At 34.6% G+C, this 20,519-nt stretch overlaps 1 protein-coding gene across 1 annotated transcript; it reads left to right on the forward strand.

Annotated features, from left to right (window-relative positions):
• The first annotated feature begins 17,216 nt into the window (after positions 1–17,216).
• LOC144974076 (secretory phospholipase A2 receptor-like) lies at positions 17,217–20,519 on the forward strand. Its single transcript, XM_078916966.1, has 2 exons — positions 17,217–17,830; positions 19,401–20,519. Exon 2 carries the CDS (start codon positions 19,458–19,460, stop codon positions 20,274–20,276), a length of 819 nt encoding a protein of 272 aa, XP_078773092.1. The 5' UTR covers positions 17,217–17,830; positions 19,401–19,457; the 3' UTR covers positions 20,277–20,519.

Consider the following 20,519-nt stretch of genomic DNA (forward strand, 5'->3'; position numbering starts at 1 on the left):
CTCAAAGACGTTTGCTCGTATCCGAGCAATGTCATTCACAGACAAACACACACATACATACAAATGTCCACATAATTTGACCCCTATATCGTCCCAATGGTGCTCATACCGGTCATCTAAACGGTACAACCTTGCCAATCTATCAATTTGTTTGATAAGACGTACACGAGTGTAACGACAGTATAGGTATTATGATAGAAACATTTCTTGCTCAGACTGTAATAAGCCTTTCAAGAGCCTTATATTGCCAAGGAATAGAACCCTAGACGATCATTGTTCTTTGATTGTATTTTGAAAGTATTAAAGCCTCAACAAAAATAAATGGTCATCATTACCACTCGTAATTTATTAGCAATAACTGATTGGTGGTCTTATTGTAACAATGTTGTTAAGTCCTATTATCAGAATAATAAGAAATTATTAGACTTTATATTCCACGTCTGCTTGTGTTCCTAAATTTGATCTCTGCATGGATAGTAAAGGATATGCTTTAATTTCACCACAGAAACGTCACACTGTAACGGTGTCCCAAGAGACAAATGCAACCAAATTATACTGTCATTTTGTTCACCTGCTAAATACTTCCCAAAAAAACAACTGCCACTATCTGTTACTGTAAGACAATATGTTACCAGAGACTCCACAGTAGAGGGTGAATATTGATTTATGCATTAAATGTTCTTTTATGTTTAGCCTTGGCTATGTGGCAAAATATTTGAGTGTGAAATGAATTGACATTTTCTGCAATGTTCACCAAAACATTGTTCTCATGAATGTTTTTAATGAGACTGTTGAACGTTTCATGGGTTAGCAAAAACCGATTTAGTCCTGCGGCCAAAGCTGAGATGGGGGGGGGGGGGCACCTCCGGGGAACGAGGGAAAGAAGCAAAAGGCCTGGAGATTTGTGAAGGACGTTGGAAGAGATGACGTAAGAGGTTTGCCTAAACCTGGCATGAATAGGTTGGCCCAAGACAAGGAAGCTTGGTAGAATTTGTCATGTTCCACAAGGACTAAAGAAAATCGCTGATAATGACGATGAAGATGATGTTTGTTCCATAGAAGAGAGAGTATTTTTACAATCGTGACAACAACAAAAAATCCCCGCTAGTTTATTTCATAACGGGAAATGAAGACAGACAAACGTTCAATCGTTTAACAACAACGACAACAATAATGAGTCACGTGTTAAATGCCTTTAGAGCAAGGAACCTTAATTTTAAGTCTACCCCTGTGACATTTAGGAAAGTTTCATGTTGAACTGATTTTGTTACCAAGAATAAAAATAATGTTTCAAGTGTGTACATAATATTACTTTTCACTACTAATAAAAGATTGTTAAGATTGTTACCAGATTTGAAGTTTTGTTGGTACCCTGTATATAATTGTAAAATAGAAACATGGATAGAAAGAGAGGGAAGAAGAGGGAGATAGAAAGACATAAGGAGAGCGAATTTATTATGTGAGTGTACATTGTCGGAGGAAAGAGACAGAGAGAAAGGGAGAGAAAGAGAGAAATGTGAAAAAGGAAAGGAGGCATATATATATATATATATATATATATATATATGTTTGTGTGTGCGTGTGTTTGTGTGTGTGTGTGTGTGTGTAAAAAAAGAGAGATATGAAATCTGTATCACATATATGTGATATAAAGAGTTATTCAGATATGTATATACTATATAGATCGGCAGAGAGAGAGGGAGTGTGTGTGTGTGTGTGTGTGTGTGAGAGAGAGAGAGAGAGAGAGAGAGAGAGAGAGAGAGAGAGAGCAGGGAGATTATTGAAATGAGAATAGTAAGGAAGATACATGATTTATATACCGTAAACCGTCAATAAATAGCAAAGCTGTAAATCATTCATTTAATTTTTCATTCACGTATTCATCCAGTCATGCAATATATTATGATCAATTAACGAACGGATTGACCCATTCAATAATCATTCATCATTTCATGGTTTCATTTACCTTTTGTTTCATACTGTTTTCATGAATGAATAACACAACACCATCCATTCCATTCAAACACTCGTCCATTCATTCAACATTTCATATTATTAGATAACACATTCATCTTTGAATCCATTCATGGAATATTATCCTACTCACACACCTTTTCGTTCATTCGTGATTTTTTAAAAATAATTATTTCAATCATTCATAAATTATTCTTTTTATCCATTGACGCAAGAGAGAAATTGGATTAATGAAAATATTCAATCTCACAGCACTTATACTTATTTATATACCTTTTATTTAAACCTTTATGATTTTTTCGCTCTTCACATAATATTTACCATTTCGATAGATTGTGTTTGATAAACAGTAACATTATTTTGATATCTGTGAAACACATTAATGATAAACGTTTTTGATTTGATCATTGTGTATGGCTGCTGACCAAGTGTCTTTTAGAACTTTCTGGAAATGTGTAAAGTTATTTATACGTGTAGAAATCAATGATTCAAAACGTCGGTAATTGAAATATTCTATATTAGCACTGAATACTCCTATTTGTCACAGGTTTTGTACACACCAATCAAATTGCCTTAACAATAGCCCCACAAATCATCAATAAATTAATGTGACTCACGGCCTCCAAACGGTATTATATCGAGGTGGTTGAGATGCTAAAAATAGTATTGATAATCAAAGATAATAGTACTAGGGTTAAATTTATATTTTATTGAGATTACGATAGACGTGGTCCCAGGCCATACGTGAAAAACAAAACAACTTACAACCCCAAAGTTCTGTCTGTTTCACCTGTAATGTCGGTTATTGACATCTGGTTGACTCCAGTGTGATACTGTTTTGAGAATATGGGTCACATGTTTAATTTCTTTCATAACCGACTTCACGATAATTAATCTTCGATTCAAATTAGATAACGGCAAGTGAGCCACTTAGTCGTTTTAATATCACACTTTTCTATTAAAAGGTCAAAGATTAACATTTTAGAATAATACTGCCGTACTATGGAGGAAAAAAAAACACATTTTACAAATTTTGGCCACCGAACTAGTCCTTCAAATACCGACTAATTGAAATGACCATCTTGCCAAATACTCTCAAACCTTGCATTTCCTTTTTGACAAAATATAGGTAATTGAAGTCCCGGGTTTGACAGTTTTTGACAAGATGAGAGTCATTTTAATTGATCAATATTAAAAGGACTAGTTTCCTAGGCAAAATTGTTTTTAATGTGGTTTTTTTTTCAGATTATAGCAGAATTCACCAGTCTGTTTATTTTTGATGAGGTGAGAGTTGTCAGATTGTTTGATTGACGCCTTTGTATTTTTGGCCACAAAACCTGTACTTTTCAAACTCATTAGGTGTATGTCAAAGTGTAAATGTAGGCATGGTGATAATATCTTATATAATATTGTTATCATAATCATCGACCTGTCTTCTTGGCTTTTAACTCACTCAATCCTAGAGATTTTTGATATTTTTCAAAATTGGAAAAAATGTATTAAAATGAGTATGTACATATATAGTTTCATTCAACTATCATTACCATGTAAAAACTAAAATCATTAGTTTTGATACTACGCCTATAATTTGTCTCAGAAAAATGTAGTAAATAGACATGGGATAAAAGTAACCCCAGTAAACTACGGATATAGTCGGTGTTAGGGTTGAGTGAGTTAAAAGCCCATTCATTGTTGCCTCGTTTTACGGGTGGTTTTTTTTTTTTTTTTTTTTTTTTTTTTTTTTTTTTTTTTTTTTTTTTTTTTTTTTTTTTTTTTGTTTTTGGTTTTTGGTTTTTTTTTTTGTTATTTTGGTTGATTTTCTTTTAAATTTATTATTTGTAGTTTAAATGGCGAGAATCAATCTTAAGAAAGTGGGATATTATTTATAAATTGTGATTCCTGACTGTTGTATCTCAGAATGTCATAGATCATAGAAATAGATATGATATACATGCTTAGTGGATTTCGACGATTTATTTTCTCCTTTCGCCTACACAGCGTGTTCAGTTTGGCATTTTCAGAGAGCTTATTCCGGCTATTCTGTTGTCATTTGCTACCTTATGGTTGAAGACACTTCACACTTGTGGGCAAGGAGGTACGTACTTGCTGTGTCTTCTATCCCCCTGTATCTGTTTTCCAATTGTTTTCTGTCTTTGTCTTGGATTGAGATTACTTGAGTTTTGTCCTGACCTTGGCCGGAGTCCCTGGTTGGGAGGGAAACAGTTGAATGTAGTTACAGTTTTGGGAGATGATATTTTTTCCCTTGTAAATCATCTCTCTGTTATGTACTAATATTTTTATTATTTCTAATATATGAGTTGTAAACATTTGAGTGTATTCCTCTTAATGGGATCTTGTGATGGATTAAGGGTGAATTTTATAGGGGGGCCTAATGGCTCTTAAATACTTTTTTTTTTATCACCTAAAGAAAGAAAGTTTGAGTTGAGGGTTGTGGGTTTTATTTTTTAATAAATGATTTTACCAAAAGACTGGTTAAAATACCAGACACATAGTTCTCCAAAAACAATTACCTCGATGGCACTGAAACCATGACATACGAGTAGATTTGGCTATTCCGTCATGTTTGCTAAATATTACACCATTATGGCACCGATTGCCTGAAACAACGTTTGCTTTCAACCAAAAGAAATATAATCTATGAATATGTGTATTTTAACGTTACCCAATATTATTATCAATAATTTGTTCAATGCTAAAAAGATGACCAAGTAATCTAAACACGTGTATATATTACTACGTAAGATATATTCATGTTTTGCCAGTTTGCCGTTTTACATGCCGAATTCCAAAAAACTTGGCAGTTGGGAATTTGTTTCGTTTATTTGTTTGTTTCTCTGTGTGTGTGTGTGTGTGTGTGTGTGTGTGTCTACCTATCTATCTGTCTATCTATCTATCTATCTTTCTATCTCTCTCCACCCCTCTCTCTCTCTCTCTCTCTCTCTCTCTCTCTCTCTCTCTCTCTCTCTCTCTCTCTTGTTGTTCTTCTTTTTTTCTCTTTTCTTTTTATTTTCTTGTGTGTGTGTGTGTGTGTGTGTGTGTGTGTGTGTACTCATTAAGAAAACCTCTTACGTGCTTTATAGTGTTACAAATTATGGAAATGCTCTATATAGATGTTTTCCATCTCTTATGATACAAAAACAAATAGTTCAAACACAACAACAGAATATACTCTTTTGCGCTATTAGATGTTTATTTTCATTTCAATGCAAGAATTACAACTCCAAACCCAATAAATTTCAAATGATTAACTCAATATGAAGACTCAGAAATAGATTATATAAGGATACAAGCTGAATATTGAACATTATTTATTCTATTGAAAGCTGCTTTTAAACGTATTAATACATCGTGTCTATAAGAGCACTACCTTTTTATAGAAAGAAAAACAAGCGTTGTCACATACTTTGCACCACAAATGTCTTTGCTTAATATGGAATGTATGATCTTCAATTAATTGTGCACGCAAAACGACGTTCATTGAACTTCTTCAGATATAAATCTATGTCCTTCGACAACTCACGTGTTCGATCTTGTGCTACGTTTCAATTATTGCGCAGATCAATTATTTGCAGCATACTTATGTCACGAGTGATAGCTTTATGCCCCCCCCCCCCCCCCCCCCCCAATCTGTTTTAGCAAAGATCCATCTTTTGATTCCAGAAATGTTTCTGATCTGATTTTAAAAACAAATTTATCTTTATGTAAGCGATTATCGATTCGATTCCTATGAAGTCAGTATCCGATTATTTTTTTTATTCCCGGATACGATATGAGTATCCGAGTGGTATATTATAGTCTTTGAATGGGCGTGGTTGGAGAAAATGTATAATGTTGTTATTTTTTTATGTAGGTAGTTTGGTTAGTTTGTAAGTAGGTAGATAATTAGTTAGATTGGAAGATAAATGTATGTATAGATAGACGGATGGATAAAAAGGTAGATGAGTAAATAGATAGATAGATAGATAGATAGATAGATAGATAGATAGATAGATAGATAGATAGATAGATAGATAGATAGATAGATAGATAGATAGATAGATAGATAGATAGATAAATAGATAGATAGATAGATAGAGAGATGAAAGTGTAAATAGATGCTTGAATGGATGAATAGATTTTTGTTGTGGCTGATTACTTAATTGCTTGCTTATTCGATTGATTGATTGTTTGATTGAAGAAGAAGAGGGAGATAATGATAATGATGATTATGATATTGAAAGGAGAAAAAAAAGGAAAGAAAGACAGAAACAAAAGGAAAATTAGAGAGGAAGATGGATAAAGAGTTGGGGAGGGGGGAAGAGGGGCGGAGAGAGAAAGAAAGAGAGAGAGAGAGAGAGAGAGAGAAAGAGAGAAAGAGAGAGAGAGAGAGAGAGAGAGAGAGAGGGGGGGGGGTTAATCCATTGCTGTCAGACAATGACAAAAACAAGCTCGAACTTTTGAACTTTTAAAATATCAATATTAGATCACCAATTTAATGGCGGAATCGATTATATAATTTATCATGCTTTTTACATTGTGGTTTATAACTGACAAATCGATTTAAATAAAATCTGATTTTAAATTTTCTATTTCTTGCCCAGCCTGACATATAATCAGATAATATACAGTTTGTCGTGGTTTGTTTTGTTGGGGTGTTATTTTAACCTTCACTATACTGCTGGAGACATTTGGACTACCGATACGGTTTCCTCTAATTTCCTCCCCCGCTTCTTCTTTTGTCCTTTTTTTGTCCTTGTCAATTAATGAAACGACACTGTTTTTCATAGGCTGTAGCTTCTGACATTTTTGTCATGAGGAAAGAAGTTCAACATGAACTGAATTTTTCACATGGTGTCTTTAAGTTATTTCCCAAATCGACAACCTCGACCTGCCCTTCATTCATTCATTGCCGCGTTTAGTTCATGCGCGAGGTGATTATTACTTCTTCTAGGTTTTCTCTCTGAATGAATATTTCGTATTAGAATATTTTTGAATTAGGATTTTGCTGCCATCAGCTGAGTAAGACTTTGGATGTTATGATGCTGAACACACGAGTTGATCGTTACTCCTTTTGTATCATTTTATTACTACTAGAAATGTATTTTTCTTTTTCATTACGTTTTGATGATTTTCTAGAGAAGACTACTCCGGTTTGTGTTGTTTTGGGTTCTTGTTTTTTTTACTTAGATATAAAACAGTTTTATTTCTTTCCTAGATTATTCAAATGAAGTATTTCTAGTTTGAAAATTGGGCTTATAAAATGTTGTCAGTTGGAACAGAGTAGATGAACAAATATCCCGGACTACTGAAATTCCTTAGGTAGGAATCGAACCTTGGATCCTCCGATTTATCAATCTTTTTTCGTGATTGTTTACCGCTTTCATATATTCCAAAACCGAAACCGGCAAAGCAGACAATTAGACGCACGTTAATTTTTTTTTTAAAAAAACATTGTATACGCGCGCGCCCACACACACACACACACACACACACACACACACAGACACACACACACAGACACATACACACACACACACACAAATTAATTATCACAAGCACGCTCACCCTGAAAGACAAAGTAGGGTCTTTCCCATCAGATAGTAGTAGTCTGTCGGTTACTTTATAATATCAAATATCAAATTTATTCGTGAGAGACACTCGTTAACGTGTATTATTAGTTATAATATTTTCATTTGATGTTGATTTTTGTTTCTCTTAAATTTGCCGTCTGAGACTCGGTGTATTTTTGCTAATGTTTATGTTCTTTTCGTGAGTTTGAATATCCATTTGTCAGATTAAATCTCAATCTATGTCAATTTCTATCTAAAGTATATTGGATGAATAATTTCTATTCGAATACCTTTTTTTCTATCAATATGAAAACTATTTTCACTTGAATACTTTTAGCTACCAGACGTTGAAATATTATTACAGCTTTTGGGGAGGGTCGTTTGACCTCTCATATTGGGCAAAGAGGTCACTATTGCTGTCTTCTTTCCCCCTGCATTATGATTTCATTTCCCACATTGCTCTCGCCTTTATTCTAGAGTGACATTGCTACGCTTTTTCTGATTCTGACAGGGATCCTTAGCTGATTGGGAGACAGTTAAATGTCACATCCTTTCTTTTTCTTTCTTTCTTTATTTCTTTTTTTTCTGATTTTTCTTTTTACCTTGATGGTACTTTTTGGTAATGTCAAAATAGGCACATTGGTATACTACTCATGGAATCTTCTGTTTCCTATTTTAACCAATGCCCTTTATCTTACTCTTTCCCCGGTGTTTGCATCTTCAAATCTACAAATTTCCCTCCTATTATCTCCCTTTTACTCGCACTGAAATTATCTAAGAATGTTGCAAGGCATCGTAGAACTTCTAAAAACAAAACAAACAAAAATTACGGGCATTGCATAGCTTGAGGCGATGGTGAGGCGATGTAGAACAAACAAAAGTAGAGTTAGATTCAGAAAGCAATGGTAAAAACTACCACTGTGCTTTCAATATCACTAACTATTACTCTCACTACTGGGTGATATAATTGTATTAATGCACGTGCACGAGTCCCACTTCCAATCAAACTCTCAAATTTAGGTCATTTACTATATTCTATAAGAGTGCATAAAGGGCCATTCTATCCTAAACTTCAGACATCACTTGTCTTTGTCCATGTTATTACCGAAAACGTGTTCCTTTCATCCTACTATTTGACACAAATTGATCCAAGTTATCAACAACAACAAAAAAGAGCATTTTAACCAGTTTACTGCCGTATTCCGGAGAAACTTATATTTGAAAATGTGGCCAGAAAACGCGTCCTTGAAATATCGATCGATTTAAATGGCCCTCAACTTTGCGAATATTGTCAAACCTGGGACTTCGCGAAGTCTTCAAGGAATTCCCATGTGAGTTGGGTTTTTTTTTCCAGGGTGCGTCAGTCAACTGGTTAAAATGTTTTTGATTTAAGACTTTTGATAAGGTGAGGGTCTTCACACTGTACTCATCCTGTCCTCGCGTCCATGACTCCTTTCTGTCTTCGTTACTCACGATCTATGTCCCCTATATTGAACACTCATTTTGTTGGGGGGGGGGGGGGGGTTGTTTGTTTGTTTTTTTGGGGGGTTTTATATTTTACTTTTTTTATATATCTGATTAATTTGTTTGGGTTGTTTTTTGTTTGTTTGTTTTTTGTTTTTTTTTTTTGTTTTTTTGGGGGGTTTTTTGGTTGATTTTTTGTTGTTGTTTTTTGTTTTTGTTTTTTGTTTTTGGGTGGGCGGGGGGGGGGGGGTTGTGTTGGTTATCGCTTACCGTCACTTATGATCAGTAAAATACTACAATTCATCCATCTGAAAGTCAGCTCTGTGAATTCATGCCGATATGCAAATCTATTTATTTATTTATTCCTTGACATCACCATTATCATTAGTGTTATTATTATTATTATTATTATTATTATTATTATTATTATTATTATTATTATTATTATTATTATTATTATTATTATCATCATCATCATCATCATTATTATTATTATTATTATTATTATTATTATTATTATTATTATTTTATATTATCATCATATCACTATTATAATTGCTATCATCAAAATCATTATTACGGTAATATTATTAACGTCATTGTCGACATCAGCACCATCAACATCATCATCATCATCATCATCAACATCATCATCATCATCGTCACCATCATCACAACCACCGCTAATCACACGGACTATGACAATATTCACCCACCATTACCAGATAATATATTCACAACCGATGCGAGCGTGTTCCTGGGTGGGGATCCTGACCGCCCATAGTGGGCAGGGAGGTACATACTGTGTCTTCTATCCCCTTATATCTGTTTTCCAACATGCTTTCTGTCTTTGTCTCGGATTGAGATTACTTGGTTTTGTCCTGGCGCTGGCCGGAGTCCTAGCTGGGAGGGAAACAGTCAAATGCGTAGTTATTGTTTTGGGAGATGATATTTTTTTCCTTGTAAATCATCTCTCTGTTATGTATTATTATTATTATTTTGAATGTATAATGTAAGTATTTGAGTGTGTTCCTCTATGTTGGATTTTGTGCTTGTGTCTGGATGAGACTTGTAGGTGATTTCAAACTGAGTACATTGGTGGTATGCTCTTGGAATTTACATCTGATCCCTATTTGTTCCCAGTTCCCCTTTGTCTTACTTTTCTTGGGTGCTTTAATTGTAATTCTAGAACTTTTTACTATCCCATGTTCTTCCTTTTTACTGGCGCTGATATAACCCAAATGTGTTGCAAGCGCCGTAAAACCCTTAAAAACAAAACAAAAACAACGAGCGTGTTCCATCTTGTTTTTATACCAGAGAATGTCCTGTTACATGTACGTATGTATGTATGTATGTATGTATGTATGTATGTATGTATGTATGTATGTATGTATGTATGTATGTATGTATGTATGTATGTATACACATCGTCATAAGCTGTACAAACTTCACCTGTCTAGTTTACACACTGTTAGTGTGAACTAGCGTGTAAATATGTAACCATACCAATAAACACCAACAATATCAAATTTATGCCAAGTTGTAAATGCATTATTATAATAATTCACATAACATCATCAACGATTTGCGCTTTCGTCTTAAATCAGTTTTGCCTGCGCCCCCCCCCCCCCTTTTTTTTTATCTCCTTTTTTTAGTTTTTGCTATTCTTTTCTTTTACTTTTAATTTTGATTTTTTTTTCTTATCAAAAAGAGGAATCATTTATTTGATTCCAAGTCTATGTAAGATTAGCTCACGTCGAGATTAAAACTGAATGAAGCCATCGATGATTGGGGTAGTTTTCCAATCGTAATCTGAAAAACACTTTTGTTTAAGGCAGAAAACTGTTACTCTCGTGATTTGAAGAGAAAAAAATAAGACATTTTTTAATATCTTCGCCAGAAAACTCGTCCTTTAAATATCGATCGATTGAAATGGCCCTCATTTTGTCAAAACTCTCAAACCTGGGATTTCCTTTTCTGGCAAGATCAGAATCAATTTAATCGATCGATATTTGAAGATTGAGTTTTCTGGTCAAAATTCCTTTTGTGTGTTTTTAGGCTGTTTCGCTTTACTTAATCAATCGATAAACTAAAAAGGCCCCCAACTTGTCAAAGATTCTTCAGAACGAGATTGTTCTTTTCTGAGCAAATGTTAAAGCTCGTTTCTCCCATAGTGGGCAGGGAGGCACTAAAGGTGTCTTCTATCCCCCTTTATCTTCTTTCCAACATGATTTCTGTATTTGTCTTGGGATGAAATTACTTGGGGGTTTTTTTTTCCTGGCTGTGGCCCGATACCCTAGCTGGGAGGGAAACAGTCAAATATATAGTTAGTTTTGGGAGATGATATTTCATTGTCTTTTAAATCATCTGTTATGCACTTTATTATATTTTTTACATATTATATATGATTTGTAAACATTTGAATGTATTCCTTTTAGTGGGGACCTGTGCTTGTGTCTGGATGAGACTTTTAGGTGATCTCAAACTAAGTACTTTGATATTGTGCTCTAAGAATCTACATCTGTTTCCTATTTGAACTAATTCCCCTCTGTCTTACTTTTGCTTGGGTGCTTTAATTGTAATTCTAGAAGTTTTTACTATTCCATTTTCCTCCTTTTTACTGGCGCTGATATGATCTAAATGTGTTGCAAGCGCCGTAAAACCCTTAAAAACAAAACGTTAAAGCTCGTTTTGTCATTGCAGCAGAAAAGTGCTGCAAGCATTGGTGAAACTGCGAATCTAGCGGCCCTACATTTTATGTACAGTCGTGTTTTTTTTCCTATTATAATATGTTCAGGATATATGACAAGCGCCACTATAATTATTCATTAACTATATTATCTGACACGATGAGACTTTTAGGTGATCTCAAACTCTGCACAATGAAAGTGTGCTCTTGGAATCTACACATATTCCCTATTTGTACCATTCCCCCTTTGTCTTATTTTTTAGGGTGCTTTAGTTGTTATTCTAGAACTGTTATATTATCCCATTTTCTTCCTTTGTCCTGGCGCTGACATGACCTTTAAAAACCCTTAAAAACAAAACAAACAACATAGGCAAAAGTCGTAAATCGTTGATGATAACATATCACATATATTTATATATGTACAATATTGTAGACTCTCTGCCACGACAATACATAATTAGATTCCAATTGACCTCGGCAAAATTTGGGTTAATTTTCTTTTGGATTTACTACTTAAAGACACCCGTTAACCAATTACAGGCGAAAATTAATTGGGTTTTTTTCTCGAATCGTCCTTTCTTCCATTCATTATCTGCTTTTAACCCAAATGTCTAGAAATGAATCCAGAAAACACTCTGTCACTGCTCTCTTGGTCAAAATGGAAAACAACCTTAGCCATAAATATTTGACTACTGGAAAAATTTCAATATCTTTTACTTTTAAGATGAAATAATTATTTATATCCACGGTTCAAACTAGTTGTGATGATTTGGGTTTCTAACCATTGCATTGTGTGTCATGAACGAGTGATGATTTGGGTTTCTAACCATTGCATTGTGTGTCATGAACGAGTGATGATTTGGGTTTCTCACCATTGCATTGTGTGTCATGAACGAGTGATGATTTGGGTTTCTAACCATTGCATTGTGTGTCATGAACGAGTGATGATTTGGGTTTCTAACCATTGCATTGTGTGTCATGAACGAGTCTACAAATAGGATTATGATAATGGTTTCATGTATCTTTATGGTGAAGGGATGTTTTATTACTATTTTTCTCATATAATTCTTCAACTTCCTTGAATTGAAACGATTCATGTGTCCAATGTATAGTTTGCAAATCTGTTTATGTTTTTTACTGATGTTTAAGAATACCCAGATATGATAAAATTGATGTCATTATTATGTCTTTGATTTGTGTTTTTATACTATAGTTTGAATTGTTGACAAATTTGTTAAATTTATGAATTTTGTTGGGCTTTTTTATACAGTGATTATGCATTGTTTGGTGATAACAATTATATCTATTTAAAGACTTTGAAATGTTGAAATGTTTGATCGAATGTTGATCTTTTATACTATGATGAATTTTTGTTCTTCAGTTTAATTTTTTTTATATTATTATACAGTAACATAATACTATTTAACGTGGCGAAAAGCATCAGACAGCATACATGGGGAGCGGGTCCAAAAGTAACATGAGCGTGGGTAGATCAAAACATAGTATTTAACGTCTTGCGTTGAGGACTGTAAAGAACTTTAGAGAGCTGTGTACATTAGCCTAAGTAAATCAAAGTCGTGTGTTAATGTGAAAGATGCCAGATTCAGAGGCAATCAGTTATATGCCTTTACTGTCAGGTTTTCCCTCATTTTAAGAGGTGATTCTAGGTGGGGTTCCTGACCTCACATAGTGGGCAGGGAGACATTTACTATGTCTTCTATCCCCCTATATATGTTTTTCAACATGCTTTCTAGAATGAGATTACTTGGTTTTGTCCTGGCCCTGGCTGGATACACTAGATGGGAGGGAAACAGTCAAATGTAGAGTTTTGGGAGATTATATTTTTTGTCCTGTAAATCATCTCTCTGTTATGCACCGTATTGTTTTGTTTACATATTATATATGATATGTAAACATTTGAGTGTATCCCTCATAGTTGGACCCTGTGCTTTTATGTAATTCAAACTAAGTACTTTGCTAGTGTGCTCTTGGAATCTAAATTTGTTTCCTATCTGAAAAAATTCCCCTTTGTCTTACCTTTTCTTGCGTGTTTTAATTGTAATTCTATAACTTTTTACTATCCCATATTCTTCCTTTTTACTGCCGCTGATATGACCTTAATGTGTAGCAAGCGCCATAAAAGTAAAAAGTTTGTGTTGTTTTTTTGTTGTTTTTTTTTTTTGGTGTGTGTGTGTGTGTGTGTGTGTGTGTGTGGGTGTGGGTGTGTGTGTGTGTGTGTTGTTGTTGTTGGGTTTTTTTTATTGTGTTTGGAATAGGAAAGGGAGGGGGGTAGTTTTTGGGGGTTTTTTAAAAAAAAATTTCTTTGGGAGGGGGGGGGGGGTATTGTTTTTGTTTTTGTTTTTGTTTTTGTTTTTTGGGGGGAGGGGGGGGTGCCAAAATGACTGAAATGTGTTGCTTGCGTGATTTAATTTAAAGAAATGATTTCACTAAATATGCCTGACTATTGGGTTTGAATCTAATATTGTCCATACTTGCACTGTTTAAATAAGTCGTGATTAAGCCAAGAGAGATAAGTAGTGAATTGTTTGCTATGCATTGCAGTCAAAACTGGTTGTATGACATTTGGGGTTTTCACCAACCATAAATACTAGATTGTTATACAACCAAATCTGTGACCGTTTAAAGTATTGAACGAAAATAGATATTACAACGTGGAAAATAAATAAATAAGTACAAAGAACAAAGAATCTTTTCGGACCAAAACCGTTCTTTACACAGTGACAGCTTTTTAAAAAAATGTTATACAATGCATAGGGACAGAGATGATAGGTTTAAATAACTCACCTCGGGCTATACGTATTGTGTACTCGTTTTTTTTGCTGATAATTGAAGAGCAGTTTTAATCCCGAAACTTTCCTTGTGGCGTATTTTGTTCTTTATTTTTCTATGTTGTTCGATTTATTTTTGTTTAATATAATATTATTAAGGGTATTTATTGGTGGTTTTTATGGTTTGGGTAGAAGTGGCGGTAATGGAGATAGTGTAAGTAATGCTGACGATGGTCATGTGCGTGTGTGTGTGTGTGTGTGTGTGTGTGTGTGTGTGTGTGGATGTGGGATATAGGTGTGTATTTAAGAGAGGATACCAGTCATTTGATTATTTCTTAGTTAAACTCTCTCCGTTCCGACCATTCTTTTTCCCGAAATACCGACCCAACACAAAGCTTGATTTTTAACGGTCAACCTCAAGAGAAATAAGTAGATATATATATATATATATATATATATATATATATATATATATATATATATATATATATATATATTTATATAACTTTGTGCAGCAATAGAAGCTTTACAAAACAACACTAGCATTGATCTCTTATTAATATGACAAAGATTTTCCCCAAAAAAACAATTGTGATGTACAAAACAAATCTGAATAAGAAAAAAAGTTCATTGTATCGTGACTCATGTGACGATTCCCCTGTAGTTGGTATGGAGAGGGTTAAAATGTCAGATTGTTTTATTTACACCTTTGTATTTCTATTGATAAAAATCCTATATTATTGGTGGTTGATGGGTTCCATAGCATAACGATACACTCCTAGTTTTTGACACGGACTTCATGGCCTTACACCAAAGGCATAGTTTACTTTTATCATTGTGATGGACAACCTTTGTTTTGCGATTGTAATGGTAAAGATTGCTCAAAACATTTGGCAGATTTTGAAATAAAATAATTTCCTACTAATATCTTCTTTTTTGTGACCCACCCTATCTCAACGGTATTCAGTCGGAAGGAATGGGAATTTAAATTATAATAAATAAAAATGTTGGGCCTATTGTGTTGCATTTATTCGTAACTGTGAAAAATAGAAATTAAGCCTAATGCCTCCCATAGTGGGCAGGGAGTCACTGTGTCTTCTATCCCCCTATATTATCTATTTTCCAACATGCTTTCTGTCTTTGTCTTGAAGTCGTATACCCTGGCTGGGAGGGAAACAGAAGAGTTTTGGGAGATAATTTTTTTTTGTCTTGTAAATCATCTCTCTGTTATGCACTGTATTATTTTTGTTTTACATATGTGTGGATTGTAAACATTTGGATGAGTTCCTCTTAGTGAGACCTATGCTTTTTTCAGGATGAGACATTTAGGGGATCTCAAAACTAAGTACACTGATAGTGTGCTCTTGGAATCTACGCCTGTTCCCTATTTAAACCAATTCCCCTTTGTCGCATTTTTCTTGGGTACTTTAAATGTAATTCTAGAACTCTTTACTGTCCCATTTTCTTTCTTTTTAATGGCCCTAATATGACCTAAATGTGTCGCAAGCGCCGTAAAAGTAAAAACTCTAAAAACAAACAAAACAAACAAGCCCAAGTTGGCAACAACAAAATTCGATTTCCAACTCATAGTTCATCCCAATATCTTACCGTTTTTGAGACAGATGTGAATACATGCAGCAAGAGGGTGATAGGAATGACTTGTCGGATTTTTTTTTTTGATTTTTTTTTTTTAATGTTGGTTGTTTTTACCATGTTATTGATGCTTGTGATAAAACTATAGTGATGTTGATGATGCTGATAATCATGATTGATGATGATGATGATGATGATTATTATGATGATGATGATGATGATGATGATGATGATGATGATGATGATGATGATGATGATGAGAGGAGGAGGAGGAGGAGGAGGAGGAGGAGGAGGAGGAGTTAGAGGTGGAGGAGGAGGAGGAGTTAGAAATGAGTATGAGGAGAGGGCGAGGATGAGATAAATAAGTATGAACAGAGATTGAGTGATGATGATGCATGTTATACTTGTTGATGTTCAAATCTAAAGTTGTTATTGTTTTGGATATGTACGTTGATGACACAATGATAACAATGTTAATTATGACAATGATGTATAATAAAAATATACCTTATCAATAATGATTATATTTATACCCCTGAATAAAAGAAAAACATTACAGATAATCGCAATAAATAAATCTTAAAAAGCTATTACGAGTTTCTCATTTTGTTCATATTTATTATGTTCAATCGTTTGTATTTCATTTGTTTATATATTTATTTATTTATTGCTAGCCTAGTTTGCTTGTTTGGTTTGTTGGTTGGGGTTTGTTTTTTGTGGGGGTTTTTTTTTGTGGGGGGGGGGGTTGGGTTTGGGGTTTTTTTTTGTTGTTGTTGTTGGGTTTTTTTATTTCAGTTTTTGTTCTATCGAATTTCGTTGTTTGTTTTTGTTTTGTTTTGTATTTGTGTGCTTGTTTTAATCCTGTATTGGTGGTTGATTCTAAAGATGATGATGATGATGATGATGATGATGATGATGATGATGATGATGACGATGATGATGATGATGATGATGATGATGATGATGATGATGACAGTAATCTGAATCTGAATCTGAATCTGAAAAAAATAATCAAGAGGAAGAGAGAACAGTATTCACTTCTTTTTTTTTAAATCTGAATTTCGGATAATCCAGAGAAGCTGTAAAACTATTGGGTGAAAAAAATAATAAAGTGTAGACAGAATAAGGAGAACATGGTCTGCATGAAAAACAATGTATAGGATCGCATCGAGGAAGACCCTGCTGGGCAGTGTGTATCGCCAAGTGTGTAATACACCAATAGGAAAATACATTACCGCTCATAGGTCGATTTTTCTTTTCTTTTTTTTTAGTTTCTCGTTTTTATTTTTGTGTTCTGTTTTTTTTAATTGTTTTTTTTTAAACTATCAATGTGTTGGTTGTTGTTTTTTGTTTGATATTGTTTACTTTTGTTGTTTTTTCAAGGGGAGGGGTTGTTATTATTTCAGTGTTTTTTTTTTTCTATTCAGGAACAACTACACAATGACGTCTATGTATTTTGTTGACAAAGGGGAAACCTGAAACATCAACATTAACATAAATTTTCCCATTTATTTGCGCACTGAATTTGATGATTTTACTGTGCACTTATTTCGACATTTTTGAACACGGAAAAGAAGTCTAAGTGAGTCTCGTTGGATGTAAAGAAAGTTAATAAGAAGGAAAAAAAGAAGAAATAACAGAGCTTCATTGTAACTTCTGCGCACGTTACCAAGTCTAAAGCCATCCACATAAGACTCAGTTTGCAACATTAGAGGACTCAAATTGTTATCGATGTGATTTCCTGAAGCTATGTAAGGTTTCGGATATTATTTAGTTTTGGATCCCCATCTCTTTAAAGTCTTTCCCTGATTTCAAAGAAAACCATTGATTTAGATAGTTACATGTTTTTTGTCACCATCTTCTAAAGAAAAGTCATACATACATGGATACCTGGATACCTCTGAATAGAGCTTTTAGACTTGGTGTAGTCTCCTTCGCTCCTCCTCATCTATTAATAATTGGACCAATTCTTATAACTGTACTTGTTTCCTAGGATGTTACTTATCTCCAACTCTGCTTTGAATTTATTCAAATTTTTTGATGATACTGTGGTTTCTTGCAGTTTATTCCAGTTATTGACAATTCTAGCTGAAAAATAGGTTCCTTCTTTTATTTGTCTTAAAAGGCTCTTTTTCCAGTTTCTTGCTGTTTCCTGGTGTTTCAATGTTCTTGTTTGGTTTAAGAAATCCTACCTCTACACTGTCTTTTCCCCTTACTATTTTATATGTTTCCATCATATCTCCTCTTCTTTTCCTGTAATCTAAGGTCGGGAGATTTAATTCTTTCAGTCTCTCACAATAGATTTTGTCTTTCAGGTGTGTGATAAGTTTTGTTGCTCTCCTTTGCACTCTTTCCAAACAGTCTTTAACTCCCTCAAACTTCGGATACCATATGCAGTTGGCATATTCCAGCTTTGATCTAACCATAGTCTTGTAGATGGTAGTCATGTGTTTTGGTTTCAGATTCTTAAAATTTCTTTTCACGATTCCGAGTGTTCTACCAGACTTAGATTGAACATCTTGAATTTGCTTCTTGAAGTTTAGCTTCCTGTCAATAAATACTCCTAGGTCTTTTTACATACATTCATGCCTATAAGACATCGATCTTCATTCCATCACTAAAGTGATCAAACTAAACATGAATATTATTTTTCTCTCCTATTTCGGAATCACAACAGTACAGTGCGTCAAAATAGGGTTCAACAGTCGTGACGTCACTTCTCTCGAAATGACGCATAATAACTTAGTACCTGGTTCTAAACTATCGGAACAATGGCGGACGCCTTTATATAATACTTCTCCGACGAGCATAAAAGTGTATCCAGAGGAGAAAAACATTATAAATCTGATCATATTTTGACTTTTATACATTCTGATCACAAGCCTGCACGAAGAATAAAAAGTACAAGATTTTCTTTGTTTAGAACCAAACTTCTCGTTGCTGGGCGGACGTGACATCAAACTATTGAATCCTATTCTCTTTGTGTTATGTGATGGCATGAAACGAAATCCCATAAGTAGCTCAATAATGTTTCATAGCTCAGTTTGGCAGACCATTACAATTTACAGGAAGTGAAAACGATTTTTTTAAACAACAACAAAAAAACCCCAAAAGAAAAGGGAATGCTGAGATATAAAGTGAATGTTTGGTATTGGCAGATGGAATAGTTCTCTTCAGAAGATCCCCAAATCGAATCCTCATCCTCCCTAATCGACACAGTGTTTTTAAGGTCCCTTCACTAATATAATCTTAACTTTGTAGATTGTCTCGCATTATAAAAGGTTATAGTTGAATAAATTATATATATTTTTATTTGTTCAGACTGGCAACCTCTGGCGTCACAAGGGACTGACTGCTTGACCTCAAGGCGAATGTGAGATGAATGATAACATAATACCACCAGTAAAATGGATCCTAACGATGTCAGTATTGATCGTTCAGCTATTAACGCCGTGCCAATCCAGCAATCTGACACGGTTCGGAAAACTTCTCGGTGTCACCTTCAACCACTCCACCTTTCTGACGTGGGTTGCAGATCCCCGATCCTGGCTGGACGCCAAAGAATGGTGCAAGCGTAGAGGCGGAGGCTTAGTTTCTCTTAAAACCCCTGCCTTGAACCGATTTGTTTTCGAATCGTTCTTCCAGCAGACAATACTTAAAACTCCCTTGTGGCAACGGAAATACGAGTTTTCCAGTGAGAGGCGAAAACCCCCGACGCGTCTCGGACTCACTAGAGAATTTCACAAATACGAGGCCTGGGTGAACGGTATATATTCTAAAAAACTGTCTGGGGTGAAAGAATGGGTGTGGCTCGGGTCCACGGCTTTCGGATTCAGCCATTTCGGTACCGGCTATACAAACAAGACGTTATGGAACTGTTTGAGTGTGTCGCCTGGATATACGATTAGCAACAGATCGCATGCCTTTTCTAATGACTACGGGTTGTTTTGGTACGGGTCCGATTGTCGCACGGAACTTCCTTATATTTGTCAGTTCCGGGTCGGCTGGCGGGGTTTTAATGTGAATTCTCTTCGAAAAAGAAAAAGCCGAGCAACGTCGATTTTGTTCCCTGGATCGGATACTTACATTCTTTTTTACAATGTTATCATACTGCTTCTCATTAAATTTTGGGTATCTGACGTTTCGGCTTTGACACGAACTAGCAGGTCTGATAGCCTAACGCAATTATGGGCCTGATTTGACATTGTTGTATTATACTACATTTTGCGTAGGTTTGAAAGTACAAATTTCCATTACAACAATGGGCCCCATATCAATTCGGGTTGTCAGACCTGCACATAAGTTTACGCCGGGTACATATTATAATAATATTAGAGAGATAATTTTCTTTGATACTCTTCGTATGGTTTTAACAAAAAACTTATTAAAGACATTAATAGGAAAATAAATATTACGATGACAGCGATCCATCGTGAAAAA

This window comes from Berghia stephanieae, chromosome 5, assembly GCF_034508935.2.
Source record: "Berghia stephanieae isolate SIO BIC M18660-M18661 chromosome 5, UCSD_Bste_1.3, whole genome shotgun sequence".
Classification (NCBI taxonomy): domain Eukaryota; kingdom Metazoa; phylum Mollusca; class Gastropoda; order Nudibranchia; family Aeolidiidae; genus Berghia; species Berghia stephanieae.

Coding starts and splice junctions, on each gene's coding strand:
- LOC144974076 (XM_078916966.1), top strand. CDS start 19,458: ATGAATGATAACATAATACCACCAGTAAAATGGATCCTAACGATGTCA.